Source organism: Oryctolagus cuniculus, chromosome 16 (assembly GCF_964237555.1).
Source record: "Oryctolagus cuniculus chromosome 16, mOryCun1.1, whole genome shotgun sequence".
NCBI lineage: Eukaryota > Metazoa > Chordata > Mammalia > Lagomorpha > Leporidae > Oryctolagus > Oryctolagus cuniculus.
In genome coordinates, this window is record NC_091447.1 from 21877255 (window position 1) to 21892245 (window position 14991).

Sequence of the window (14991 nt, forward strand, 5' to 3'; positions counted from 1 at the left end):
AGCCTGGCGCAGAGGAGTCCCATCGATAGAGCAGCTGTGGGAAGGTGGAAAGAACCGAGACCTAAGGCAGAGTCTCAGGCCTGTGGAAGGGAAGCAGTCAGGCCAGAAGCCAGGCTGGAGCAGAGGGTGACCCTAGGGGCTTGCTGGGAGGGGCCCACGGCTGTTTAGTCTGACAGTTTGTTCCCTGGTGTCACTTCCGTGTCCTGTGTGGATTTTGGCAGGTTTTGCAGAGCAGCACTGCCAGTTCCCGACCAGAAATCCACTTATTCTTTCATGAGCTGGCCACCCCGTGATTTGTTCCAGGGTGGGACTCGGACAGGTTTGTTCAGGGCTGAGTTCTTGATGACAGAGTTATCAGGTGATTAGTCTTTGTTTGAAAAGCAGAATGACACTCACTGAGAATCAGAGAGAGACAGAGGCATTTTCTCTCTGCTAGTTCACGCCACAGATGCCAAGGCCAGGAGCCAGGAACTCCGTCTGGGTCTCCCACAGAGGTGGAGGGACCCTACTTGGAACATCATCCTCTGCCTCCTTGGGTGGGCATTGGCAGGAAGCTGGATGGAAAGGGGAGGCAGGAGTCCCGCTTAACCTGCACGTTAACCCCCAATGTGAGGTTTTGATGTGTGTATATATTATGGAATGATTACCACAGTCAAGTCAAGCTCATTGACGTAATCCATCACCTCACCTAGTTCCCTCTTTTTTTAGGGGTGAGAACACTCAGAAAATTTCAGTGTTATTAACTGTAGTCACCAAGCTGATTTCTTGACAGAACAGATGGAAGGGCTTTAGCTTTTTTGGGGTTCTGAGCAGGGCCTTTCATTTATTCACTACCTTAAATGACAGAGGCTCAGTTGCTGGCCATGGTGAGCTAAGTCAGAACAGACCTCTGACATTTCTGTGTACAAGAAGTTGCTTGATGTTTGTTAAGAGACCATTAAAACCCAGGCACTGTAGGACCCAATAAGAGAGACCATTAAAAAATAAAATTTAAAAATTGAAGCTCATTTACAGTGCATTCATGTGTTTTCAGGACCCACTGGAAGCAATTTTTATTACTTGAAAAACATCTGAGATAATGATGGAAGTGCACCAGCCAATGTGTTTTTTTTTTTAAGAGAGATTTGATTTTGACTCATAAAATTAACTTAAACCATTTCCCCCACCAGTAGCTACTAAATTGCTGTTCAGAGAACTCTCTTAGGAAAGCCATTACTCTATGCATGTTGATTCTGTCTTTATGCAGTTAGCTTGATGTTAGCTTGTTCACTTCAGGCCTGCTGTCCTTGGCCTTGAATAACACTTCATTTAAGAAGCTCCTGCTCCAAAGAAACCAGCTGTCTGGTGCCATTATCAATCATTTACTTATTCAGTGCCGTAAAAATGAAGTAATCAAGCTGCTCTCAAAGCTAAAGAGCCATTTTAATTCACTTTTAATTTTCCTTTCTCTTAAAAGTAAATATCGGGAACTTCATTTAGTATAGAATTTATAAAGACCTGCTAATGCTTCAGAGAAAACCGTTTTATTTGAATGTCACTATTCAGTATCATTTCTTTGTGTGTGTGTGTGTGTGTGTGTGTGTGTGTGACATTTAAAAATGGTGTTAATCTGCTTTTCAAAAATTATTTTCCATTGAAAGCTGCCATCTTTGTGGATACGGCTAGATGGGAGGAACAGATGTTTGAGAGAGGTTTCATTGTGTGTAAATAGCGAGTAGCAAAGTTTCATTAATATGTTTAAAGACAACAACTCTAATCAGAACTGTTCTCGGCCATTCCCTTAGCAGCCCATTTCCTTCGAGGGAAGAGGCTTCTGGGTCGGGACCTTTGCAGTGCGGAATGCATTCGGAAGCGGGGGCGCTGGTCACTGCTCGGTGAAGCTGAGCATGGGGGTTTATCCCCTGTGTTTTTGCTTTCAGGGAATTCACGATGGCAGAAATCGAGCACTTTGTAGACCCCAATGAGAAGGACCACCCCAAGTTCCAGAATGTAGCAGATCTCCACCTGTGTTTGTATTCTGCGAAAGCCCAGGTCAGCGGGCAGTCTGCTCGGAGAATGCGCCTGGGGGACGCTGTGGAACAGGTACGATTCCAGGCGTGGGGTAGATGGCAGTGCCAGCCAGGGCTCTGTGCGGCTTGGATGACACAGTGCATTATTTTAGCAGCCATTTTGTTTTGCAGACTGTATTTATTTTTATACAGAATTTATTCTACAGTAGTATTATAGTGGGAGAGTATCTCCTGAATATCACAATTTCTGAGCCACCGGGGCTAACACGAAAAAAATTGTCTGACCAAGTACTAGGAAAATAGTTCTTGGTTTGAACTGCGCCTTACTGATTCCACTTTTAGCAGTGTGTTCAGCACTGGAGGAGACAGTTTGATTCTGAGAAAGCATGCCTTCTGCAGTTTAAATTCTGTATTGTCCATGGCAATCGGGAGATGAGTGTACAGGTCACAGAATCTCTCTAAATGTTTGGAGAAATGAGTGTTTGGAAACTTGGAATGTAGCTGCTGCTTAGGAGTAGACCGAGTTGCCCTGGGAAGCAGAGAGCTTCCTGGCCCTGAAAATACCCCGGAAGACGCAGGGTGGACACTTGTCAGCCATTTTGCTAAGGAGATCCCGTGGTGGGTGGGAGAAGGGCTGGGAGGTTTCCTAGATCTTCCAGTGCTGAAACTGTCATTCCAGGGACCTCGCGGGGCTCACACGTCTCACTGCGTAGGAAGACCTTAGAATCTTCCCGACGTGTCTGTCCTTTTGCTAATTCTGGGTAGTGGTCACAACTGTCGTTTTCAGTGCTGTCGGGTTTGGAGGCGGGAGCTGCAGGGCTGAACTTACTGGTCCAGTGAGGATGCTGAACAGATGCGTGAATAACTCCATGATTGTCACCTTGATAGCTTGACAGTAACCCTTTAAAGATAACTGAGGGCACATTTTGAGTGTTCGAAATTCTTCCAGAAGCAGGAAAAAATAGTGTACTTTGTATTTGGATTTTTTTTAGGAGATTATGAGTAACTCAGTGCGAAGTGGTACTTTGTTTTCAAAAGCATTAATGCGTGTTTCCCCTTCCTCTGTGCTTGCCTCCTGACGCCCTCAGGGTGTGATTAACAACTCAGTGTTAGGCTACTTCATTGGCCGCATCTACCTCTACCTCACCAAGGTTGGCGTGTCTCCAGAGAAACTCCGCTTCCGCCAGCACATGGAGAACGAGATGGCCCACTACGCCTGTGACTGCTGGGATGCCGAATCCAAAACATCCTACGTGAGTAGTGTGGAGTGGTCTTGACTGTGTGTTTTTCATGCTGTGGGCTTAGAAACATGGATATCAAACTTAGAAACATGGATATTTGGGGTGTGTTATGTCAGAGTAGAACAAGAGAAGAGACAGGAGATCTTTTCCTGAGCAAATGATGAAAAACAGATGTCCCCTGCCTTCCTGAAAGGAAGGGGTTACTCTTTGTGTCCAGAGTCTTTTGTAGACGTAGACAGCTTCTTGAAGTTGAGGGAGAAGGGAGGGAGAGGGGTGGAGTTTACTGGGTGAGGGGCATGGGGCATGGGGTTGAGTGAGAACATTGTGGTTCTCAGCTTCAAGTGCTGTTTGGTAGACTACTAGATTCTCATCTCCTGTTTAGGAACTGCCTTTTCTCAAATTCTATGTATTTAATAAAAATTCAGTGCAGTGGGTTAAGCCATTTCTTTGGACATCTGCATCCCCCATCAATGCTGGTTGTAATTCCAGTTACTCTGCTTCTGATCCAGCTCCCTGCTAGTGTGCCTGGGAAGCAGTGGATGATGGGCCAAGTACTTGGATCCCTGCCACCCATGTAGGAGACCCAGATGGAGTTCTAGGTTGTTGGATTTGGCCTTATCCATCCGGTCTCAGCCATTGCAGCCATTTGGAGAGTGAACCAATCAGTGTCTCTCTGTCACTCTGCCATTCAAATAAATAAATAAGTCTTAAAAAAATTCAGAGGTGTCCTGGTCACCTCTGCACTGCACCTGCAGTGGACATTAGTATTGGAGCTTGAGAGAAAAGGCATTTGGATATGGGGAGCTTTCCGTTTGGGTGGCATTCGAAAGAGAGGGGCTGAGAGTCCTTTGGCCTCCACTGGTTGAGTGTTGGAGAGGCCTTCACGTCCACGTAGAAAGATTCGCTCAGCTCACTCTGCTTCCCACACACCCTGGCTTTCACTTTTTGGAGCGGATTTTTATGGATTCACTTTTTTAAAAAATAAAAATTCATCATACTAAAAAGCAGTGGCTCCCTTTTGTAAGAAAAAAAGAAAAAGACAGCTCTGAAGACTCTGATGTAGGAAGTGAAACCTCCCCCCTCGTGCCTCCCTCCAGAAGTGTTTCGTGGCTCTCCCCTGTGCTGGAGATGGACTAGCCTTGGCTCTAAAGGGCCAACTAGTATTTTCAGCTCTGCCAACCACATGTGGTCGGTCAGTCTTCTTGCTGTTACAGATGGCATCGTCTTGTCGTGCCCTGCGTGATACAAAGAGCCCTCTGGTGTCTAAGTAGTTTATGTGTTATGAAGAAGTAAAACCTGACACAAATGTGGTCATCATGCTGCTACTTAGTTTTGTCTTGTGGCTGAATCTTTACCCGCTCTTTACTTCCTGCTCTTTGGTTCAGTAGAGAAAGTGATGGGACACTAATGCCCATGTGTGGCCAGCTGAGGAGTGTGTTCTGGCAGTCATCTGGTGCCCAGTGGTGACAGCAGTAGGCCCTTTATCCAACACAGTTCGTTCTGAGTCCTGCCGACAAATTTCAATCAGATCCACAAGTCTTGTCTAGGCTCCTGGGATATACTAGTTGACCCCACAGCCACAGTATGGCAATGTCTGTCTCTCTGGGAAATAAGACTGCTTGATGTGCAGTGTGAATTGGGTTTTACAGGCTTGTCAGCCTCCTGGCGTACAAAGTATTTCCATTTCCTGTACTGATAAGGTTTGAATGGAGATTGGATAGTTGAAGTATCCTGGAATACCTGAGTCAGAGTCCATGTGTATTTCTGAGCGAACTGAATGTAAGTAATGAATGCTCTGATCTCTTATGTCTCCTTAGGGCTGGATTGAGATTGTTGGGTGTGCCGACCGTTCCTGTTATGACCTCTCCTGTCATGCCCGAGCCACCAAAGTCCCACTGGTAGCTGAGAAGCCTCTGAAAGAGCCCATATCCTTTCTGGTCACTCCGAACACTCGGGACCAGACTAACGTAGGAATCCAACTCTGTGTCTTGTTCTGTGAGCAAATTAAGATGTTCTGGATGTAGTGGTTGCACTTTGCAGGCCTGTCACTGTTTGCGGCTCCTCTCCTGGACTGTCTTGTGCCTGACAGGTGCCCAGTGTTTGGCCTGCCTTGAGCCACTTTTCTCAGCCATTTCCGAAGTCCATTTATCCACACCTATACCTACCTACAAGCTCCTCAAGTAAAGGGTAGCAGGCGAATGCTTTTTCTTTAAAAGATGAGTGTCATTTTATAATAAGTGAAATAATAACTTTGCTCAGTTGATGTATAAATCAGCACATAGAATATTTTCTTTTTTAATACCAGCAGTGAGGTTGTGAGTTGGTTTCTTAGAGCTAGGCTAGGGACAGGAAATAGATCTTGTTGTGTTGGGCATTTTAGAAATGAAATTGTTACCATAACTTTAGGTCGTGGATGGGGTTAGATTGCTAGTTAGAGAATATCCCTCTGACCGCACCGTAACTGGAACATGTCTGCTGATGAGTATGTGTCAGCGTTAGCGGGATCTGGGGTGCTGGTGGGAACAGGGGTGGTTTTCCTGATGACAGGTTGTTTTCTGAAACACCACGGCAGTGCTCTGTGTTTGGATTCCTTGACTACTTCCTACAAAACTGTTCATGTCGTCCAGTTTGAACCCAATAAGGGAGCAATAGGGAAGGCTTACAAGAAGGACGCCAAGCTGGTGATGGAGTACCTTGCCGTCTGTGACGAGTGCTACGTCACGGAGATGGAGGTGCTCTTGCGTGAGAAAGGGTAAGATTTGGGGTGTTGCCTTGTGTGTGCTCCCTCAGGTACGCCCTGTCTGCCTGGTTCCAACAGTCGGAGTGAGGTCAGTTTGTTCAGGAATTTTGCAGGTGAGCACTGCCTCTCGCCGCATTTAAAGAACCGTCTGCTGTGGTTTTGACAGATAGCCTGAAAATAGATTCCAAGTGGCTCTAAAGATTTACTTTTCTAGTTAACTCTCTGAGAGGAGGCAGCTCGCTCAAGATGATGAAGCTGTATCTCCTCACAAGTCAGTGCTGCCTTTTGGAGGCTTGCAGTACTCTAGGACTTTAGAACGTCAATATAAAAGCAGTAAGAGGCCTTTAAAGGAGTATAGTAAAGTCTCGCACTAACGAGGGGAACAGTCAGCAGAAAAACCAAACGCGATGACCACTGGTGAGGCTGTGAGAACAGGTACCGTGGGTGTGCCTCATGTGCGCCTGCAGGTGAGGGCTGCCAGATGGATAGACGAGAACCGAGTGGGACGGCTGAAGGGACGGTGTCGCGGGAGAGTGTCACTGCAGAGGAGGGACTGTGACACAGCCGCAGAGACTGAAGTGAAGCCTGGACTGAAGGAGCGCGGGGCAGGACGTCCTGTGGGCTGCTGCAGGCAGCCAGGAAGAACAGCGGACAGTGCAGGAGCTGAAAACCTTCCCGATTTAACAAGGCTGTGACTCTGCCTTCCTGACACTGGACCTCAGAGGATGAGACAACGAAAGCCAGTGTAGGCAGGGGAAGGGGCTCACCACGTGGAAGTGGACAGAGATGACAGCCGTTGGAATTGTCTCAGAAACCATGCAAGCCCACGGTACAGTACAGTTCAGTGGTGTCTTTAACATGCTCAGAGGCAAATATCCTGAACCCAACAAAAAATATATTTCAAAAATAAGAGGAATGCTTCCAGACAGATAGAAGCTCGAGACCTCATGTCCAGTAGACTCCTCTGCGGAAAGGTGCAGAAGTAAAATGTGTGCTGTCAGCAACCCAGGGGCGGAGCCAAGACCTGGGCACGGACGTCTGGGAAGTGTGGCACTGTTAGGAGGTCGGCTGTGATGAGTTGAAAAAGGCAGGAACAAGCTCCAGAGCATTCACCTGGGAAAATAGCAAGCAAAGGAGTATCATTAATAAACCAATATTGGAGATAAGATAGAATAATACAAAATACTCCAGAAGAAGATAACAGAGAAAAAGGAACGAAGAACAGACGGGACAGATGGAGAATGACTAGTGAGGCGGTGAATTTAAAGTCAGAACTATTAAGAGTTACAATGAGCTAAATGCTGGAACTGATAGCGTTGATTGTCCAACTGTTTAAAAATTTCAAGACCCAGTTAAATGGTATTGTACAGGGAAATCTTTGTCATTGTAATTCCTAAGTAGGTACAAGAGTAAAAGGATCAAAGACTTTTTTCCTGAAAAATGGTTAATCTCAGACAGTGTTTACCATAAGAGAAAATAAATTTGAGAACAAGGACAGTTACCAGGAGCAAAGGGAGTGCTTCATGAGGATAAAGGGGTGAGTTTATCAAAAGCATAGCCTCTGATTACACAAAATGCAGTTGGTAGGTGGAAGGAAAAAGACAAACTCACAATCAGATGGAGATTTCTGTACCTTTCTCTCAGTAACTGATGGAGCAGGCGGACAAAAATCAATAGGAATTGGAAGATATAGACACTACTAATCAACTTAACCCCATTGCCTTTTATAAAGCAGTCTGATAACTGGAGTACACGTTTTTGAAAGTTCCCTTGAACTACCTATTGTAATGTTCTTGGGAGATTCCCAGTAAGAATGATTTTTGTATTTTCAAAAGCCTCCAAAGAATGTGAAAGACTACATATGGCCTGCAAATCCTGAAACATTTCACATCTGACCCTTTACAGAAAGAGTAAATGCCAACCCCTGTCGTAGCTTTAGACCACATGACGGAAGCCGTACACACCAGATGCTGTGCTGCTCAGCTCCAAGGATGGCAGATCTGGGGTGCAGGGATGGCAAGCAGATCCCTGATGGACTGGGAGTGGGGGCTGACGGAAGGGAGTCCCAGGGGGCCTTTGGGGCCATGATGGTTGTGTGTTTCTATATGTTTGTTGGGAAAACTCATATAAGGTGAGCTTTTTCAAGTTGAAGTTAGGATCATTCACTCATAGGAAAATTTTAAAACATTTCTGGTCTTCCAGAATTAACATTTATGCTAAAATGACATCAAAACCCATTAAAAGTGGACATAATTTTATCACTAGTTAGATGTCATTATTCACAAGAAAGGGAGGTTTCTGTATTCTCAAATAATGGTTGTCTTCCATGCTAATTGCAGTTCTTAAAGCTTTTTTTATATGCCTACTCTACCCTGGACTGTGCTCGGAGAAAATACATATGACACTGTATGTATTGGTACTTTTCTGTTTTTTAAGATTTATTTATTTACTTGGAAGGCAGAAATAGAGAAATCTTCCATCCAATGGTTCGCTCCTCAAATGACTGCAATGGCCAGGGCCAGGCCAAGCCAAAGTCAGGAGCTCCATCTGGTCTGCCACATTAGTGGCAGGGGTTTAACTACGTGGGCCAACTTCTGCTGATTTCCCAGGCGCATCAGCAGGGAGCTGGATCGGAAGTGGAACAGCCAGGACTCTCCTAATGGTACTCATATGGGATGCCAATGTCTCAGGGAGGGGTTTAGTCCACTGCACCACAATGCCAGCCCCTCTGATTGTACTTTTAATGCATCCACACAGAGAGTAGTGGAATGGAAGCAGTCAGTGGAAAGCATTCAGGTGAGGAGCGGGCTCATCACAGGCAGCAGCGAGCACGATGCAATAATGTGTGCTGCCCACCATACAGCTGCGGAGACAGCCACAGGGGGGCTCTCTCCTGGCGCTGAGCTGCTGAGAAGGAGAGAATCCAAGATGGTATTCATGGTGTGAGGCAGTACCTTAAAAGCTCAGACACAGGTATCGTGTGCATGCTGTGTGCAGCTGAGCTCTGGTAACATGAACCTGGGCCTGTCTCGGGACATGAACACGTTGTGACTGCAGTAATCCAGATTGGCATCAAGCACTGTTAAAGCTGAGCTGACACGTGAGCGTCAGAGTTTGTGTGGACGGGTGTGGGAATTTTAAAATCGCTCTGTGAGATGATGAGTTGGTTCATTGCAATACTTGTTGGGACCTTACACCAAGTGAAAGAAGCCTGATGTTTTTCATTCTAACATGGAATTGTTTTTAAAGTTGTTTTTCATTTAACCTGGAGCTCAAAACCAAAGGGATTTGGTTAAGTCACTTGTGGAATTTTATAAAACTAAGTCACAATTTTGGATTCTTTCCCAGAATCTTATTTGATGCCATTTTTGGAATAATGCTTAATTTGTTGTTCCTTTGGAAATAATGTAAACTTCAGGTATTATTTCTAGGAAATCAAACACATTGTATTATACATAAAAATAAAAAAAAAATTAGCAGACTGTGAAACTTCTTTAAAAATTAAGGCACGGGGTACATGTTCTAACTAATATAGAATATTTTTTTTTTTTGTAGGGAATTCACTATTGAAACTGAAGGGAAAACTTTTCAGTTAACAAAAGACATGGTCAGTGTGAAGAGGTTCCAGAAAACACTACATGGTAAATTTGTAAAGATACTTAAAAAAAAACCATTAGTCCTTGCATTTTTTTAAAGATTTATTTATTTATTTGAAAGACATAGTTGGGGCTGGCACTGTGGTATAGTGGGTTAACGCCCGGGCCTGAAGTGCCGGCATCCCATATGGGCGCTGGTTCTAGTCCCAGCTGCTCCACTTCCGATCCAGCTCTCTGCTGTGGCCTGGGAGAGCAGTAGAAGATGGCCCAAGTCCTTGAGCCCCTGCACCCACGTGGGAGACCCGGAAGAATTGCCTGGCTCCTGGCTTGGGATCGGCGTAGCTCTGGCCATTGTGGCCAGTTGGGGAGTGAACCATCAGATGGAAGACTCTCTCTTGCTCGCTCTCTCTACCTCTCCTCTCTCTGTGTAACTATTTCAAATACATCTTTAAAAAAAAAAAAAAAAAAAAAAAACATAGTTACAAAGAGGCAGAGCTGGGGAGAAAGAGAGAGAGAGAGTGGTCTTCTATCCACTGTTCACTTCTCAGATGGCTGCAATGGCTGGAGCTGCGCCAACTCGAAGCTGGGAGCCAGGAGCTTCTTCCAGGTCTCCCACACGGGTGCAGGGGCCCAAGCACTTGGGCCATCTTCTACTGCTTTCCCAGGCCATAGCAGAGAGCTGGATCAGAAGTGGAGCAGCTGGGACTCAAACTGGCACTCATATGGGATGCTGGCACTACAGGTGGTGACTTTACCCACTATACCACAGTGTCAGCCCCAGTCCTTACATTTTTAAAAAATGGTTTATGATATAACCATTGCATTGAAAATTTGGAGAGAGAAAAAATTCCTTAATGCCACACCACAAATTTGATACATGTGTTTGAGACACTCATTTGGGCCTTTCTTTTCTTTTTTACCACCTGTTGTACTCACCCTCAAAGATAATTCATAATCCTACCTTTTCCTGGGGCTTGAGATATATGTGAATATTCTCTTTGATTAAAACTTCCTTTTTTCTTATTAAAGAAAAATCATTTTATTTGTTACGTGAAAGAGGGAACTTAGCCCTCATGCTTTCTGGCAAAGGAAGTTGTTAACGTCATTTGGATCAGTGACCTTTCATGCTTTTTTAAAAGTGAAGGAAGTGGGGTTGTGTGTGTGTGTGTGTGTGTGTTTTGTAGAACAGATTCTATGAATTGGACAGTATTTTGGAGCAGGTGTGAAGGGTGCTGATGGTTATTTGTGCTGAATCGAAGCTCCTGGAAATGGGATAGCAAGTGGGTGTTTTAGACGCTCGTGGCAGCCCAGGGAGGGGCCGCCTATGCCCTGGTTCTCTGCTTGCTTTGTGGCCAGGCCTCCCTGAGCAGTGCCGGGCTGAGCAGGGGCTCCTTTGTGCCGGGGGCTTTGTACCAGCATCACGGAGCTGCCTCAGAGCTGTAGTTGAATGAGCGGAACAATGACTTGGATGACTTGGCAATATTTGTGAAGTACTATTCTTTATCATAGACAAAGGAAACAATCTCTCTCCCCTAGATACGTCAGTTTTTAGTGCTAGTTTACCTCCTTTCCTTCCCCTAAAGCATAAACCGTCCAAGGTCATGGTCAATTGTCTTAGACCTGGAAAGTGCTCAGTGCTTCCTTTCCACGTCATCAGTAGCAATTATCAGTGTGGTTCCTGCGTGTACCATAGGCGTAGCTTCAGCCTGGGAAGAGATGTAGCAGACATAAGAAATGTAAAGCAGACATAAATCATGATATTTGGTACAGGCAGAGATTGTGTTTGTAATTTTTCCAGCCATGGTGGCAGATTTTTAATTCTAGAAAAGTCTTAATTAAAGCTCTAGATTTTTTTCTGCTTTCTGGATGGGCAAGGCCGGTGACTGAGACAATGTAACTGGTTTATAGCTTACAGCTGGGGAAGAAATGCTCAGGTACCCGAAGAATTAATTCGGTGAAAGATTTTTACTCCAGCTTTATCTTGAAAGGTGTCCTGTTTCCTGCCTGCAAGTAGCTTTTAGGAATGTTCTGATTTTTGTCCTAGTGTGCAGAGGCCATAATCCACCTAGAAAAGGTATTTTTAGTGCTGAGAACTGTTGAGAGCATCTGTGGTGGGTCACGTGGCATTTGAGAGACTTACTGAATTTCCATCTCTCCTGTAGTGGAAGAAGTTGTTCCGAGTGTAATTGAACCGTCCTTTGGCCTGGGCAGGATCATGTATACGGTGTTGGAGCATACATTCCACGTGCGGGAGGGAGATGAACAGAGAACGGTGAGTTGTCAGAAAACAGAACGTGAACAAGACTCTGTGGCGATCAGTTGTTCCTTGCCAGGAGCACGAGTGATGTTGACATCCAGCCTTGCTTAACTGTTCACAGGCATAACTTGAGCATGCTATTTTATTTGGGCTTTAGGATGTGCAGGTTATTCTAGAAGCTATTTTAGCTGTCTGGTGCTCTGTGTTCAGAAGCTGTTTCTTTGAGGCACTATCTGTGGAAAGAACAGAAGTTTCTGGATACGCTCTCCTTTTAGAAAATTGGGAAGGGTGAGTCAACTGAGAAGGTATTGAAGGGAGCCCTTTGAAACTGCATGAAATTGTGGTTCTCATGGGGTGAAGCTGTGAATCCCTAGATTCTGTCCCAGAGATGCTGATTCGCTGTGTCTGAGACCTAGGGACCTGTGCATGAGCCCTGGGTGGTCCAGTGTGGGAGACTTACAGATCCTAGATTGGGCAGTGGTGTCTGCAGCATAGCCTTCCTGGTATCCCAGCTCTGGTGAGGACAGAAGTTGGTGAGAGATCCTCTTGGCTGACGCCTCTGCTCTACTATCTCCCAGCCTACCTTTCACCTTCCTCTCTGCAGAAACTGGACTGCTTTAATTTGTATATAAATTTCTAGAAAAACCAATCCAAAGAATGAGTTGGAAGGAGAGGTCGCATATATCAGATTAATTGAAAGAAATAATTGCATCCACGTGACCATTCTAAGGCTTAAGTGTGTATATAATGTTGGATATCAACTCTGTGATCCTTTCTGGGTCATTGAAGAATGTACTGATGAGTTCTTGACACTGGTGTTTTATTTTTTAATTTTTATTTATTTGAGAAATAGAGAAAGAGAGAGACAGATCTCACATTCGGGGTCACTCCCCAGATGCTCACAGTGGCTGGGGCTGGGCTGAGGCCAAAGCCAGGAGCCCATACTCACTCCTGGCCTCCCACGTGGGTGGCAGGAACCTGGTTGTGTGAGCCGCCAGCACTGCCTCCCAGAGTCTGCATTAGCAGGAGCTGGAGCGAGGAGCCAGAGGCAGGCACCAAGCCTAGGAACTGCAGCACGGGACATGGCGTCCTCACCAGCACCCACACTGCTGTACTATGCAGCCAAAAAACTTAGCCTTTCCATCGCTGCCCTAAAGTTGCAGCTCCACTTCCTGATGCTGAGGGTGCAGCTCTTGAGTCTCTCAACGAAAGTAAGAAGCTGGGCGAGGCACCAGACGTGCCACCTGCAGGCTGGGTCTTCCAGAGGAGCGATGATGCACATACAGCTCAGGTGTCAGGTGGACCTCAGCTTCTCCTGCTTGCTTTTCTTAATAAAAAGGGTTTTCAAAGAATCTTTTAGCTGTTCCCTTGGATCTAGTAATGCTGATAGAATTAAAATGTTAATGGAAGCTTCATAAGGGCTGAACACGAATAAATTAGTCACAGTGTTTTATGAATTACATCCAAAGTCCCATCAGGAAGAGAAATTTGATTAGGCTGTGGGAAACCTTTGGTTTATTTGCCTGTAACTTTGGTATAAAAGCATTGCTAGAGAAAATTTAGGAAGTCTTTCCTGTGAAGCAGGTTGCTGCTTCTCTCGTCTATGAAATCGAATCGTCATAGCATGGAGGAGGGAGAGAACTCTGCCCTCTGTGGTACAGGCAGCGTTGTTGGTGGCCAGCAGGATACTCATCATCAATTGGCATTCATTGTTTTGTAGAACAGATTTATTCCAAATTCCATGTTCCTGCCTTCCAGCCTTCGTCTTGTACCAATACGTAAGAATTGCCTTCAGCTCTCGTTTCCAACTGAAGTTGGTAGACTGTCTTGCCTCCCACAGAATATCTTGGCTCTCATTTCTGAGTTACTCAGAAACCTGTTCCAGTAACAGGCTGGTGGTGGCGGGGTGGAGGGCTATACTTAGTCTAAGTGTACAGAGCACCTGTTTCTGTTTTGTCCTCTGTCTTTTGGATCAATGCTGTGTGGGCTAATGAAGCCCTCCTGTTCCACTTAATCCCAATGTATAGATTCTTCCCCTATGGGACTGACAAGGATTTGGGCTTGGTACTGTTCTACCCCTTGTTAGTGAATTGGGGACAGATCCTTGAGGTGCTTTCTACAGGAAAGAGTGGGGTGTTGATGTGGAACCAGAAAATTCCATGTTACGCATGTGTCACTTGCACCCCCTTTGACTTTTTCTAACAGACCTGTGCATATAACTGACCTGAGCAGTCAGCAGCGCAGGGAATGAGAAGGCGAGATTGAGGGGAGGGCTTCGAAGTCAGAGCTGAAACTCTGTGTCTGATTCCAGTTTAGCTGTGGGTTCTCTTCTGTCATTCTGCCCTTCATACCGCGTTTCCTGGCGTAGTGAAAATACGCATGGACGCCCGCCCACTGAGGGGCATCAACATTTGTATATTAATAAACTAACATGCCTTGTATTTTTTTGTTTTTTAACATCATCCAGTTCTTCAGTTTCCCTGCTGTCGTCGCTCCATTCAAATGCTCCGTCCTTCCACTGAGTCAAAACCAGGAGTTCATGCCATTTGTCAAGGAGTTATGTAAGCAAACCCAATTGCCTAATCTCCATGGGAACATCACCAAGTAGACCAAATTTTAGGAAATATGTCATTTATTTCAGTAAAAATATAGATTGAATAACGAGTGCTTCTAAGGGATGTTAGCCATTGTATCTGGGAGGGCGTGCTTGCTCAGGGTGTTTCTGCATGAATCAAGACAGGGCCCGACAGCCAGGCCTAAAGGTTACCTGCCCACTTCATCAGGGAGTCTGAGCAGGGGTACGGCCCTCGTGGGTCTGTGCGCGTTGAAGGCGTCCTGATAGTCATCTGCTGCTGGGGAGCAGATTGAGCTGCTGAGGCCATGCGAGTGACCGCCCCTGGGTGTGGACTTGGTCTCACCTCCTGCAAGTCGACCTGGGTGTGGACTTGGTCTCAGCTCCTGCAAGTCGACCTGGGTGTGGACGTGGTCTCACCTCCTGCCCCTGCAGCCACAGCGATGGAGGATGAGGGAAGGTTTGAGCTTCAGCGAGGGGTTGACATTTTTCTTTCTCTTGCAACTAGGATTTGTTGCTCTCTTGTCTTGGTCTCTTTTCTAAGTTTCTGAGCTTACAAGACAGGTAAAAAAGCAA

General features: G+C 45.7%; 1 protein-coding gene across 2 annotated transcripts in view; it reads left to right on the plus strand.

Annotated features, from left to right (window-relative positions):
* The window catches only part of GARS1 (glycyl-tRNA synthetase 1), a 39453-nt gene that overhangs the window by 22805 nt on the left and 1657 nt on the right, over positions 1 to 14991 (plus strand). Inside the window, exons 9-15 of one of the 2 annotated variants that reach the window (XM_051852876.2) lie at positions 1920 to 2082; positions 3098 to 3262; positions 5068 to 5180; positions 5862 to 6002; positions 9546 to 9631; positions 11749 to 11858; positions 14311 to 14404. In XM_051852876.2, the coding sequence (XP_051708836.2) occupies positions 1920 to 2082; positions 3098 to 3262; positions 5068 to 5180; positions 5862 to 6002; positions 9546 to 9631; positions 11749 to 11858; positions 14311 to 14404 (872 nt within the window). Of the gene's footprint in view, positions 1 to 1919; positions 2083 to 3097; positions 3263 to 5067; positions 5181 to 5856; positions 6003 to 9545; positions 9632 to 11748; positions 11859 to 14310; positions 14405 to 14991 lie in introns of both variants that reach the window. The other variant, XM_070059401.1, reaches the window with a different exon arrangement.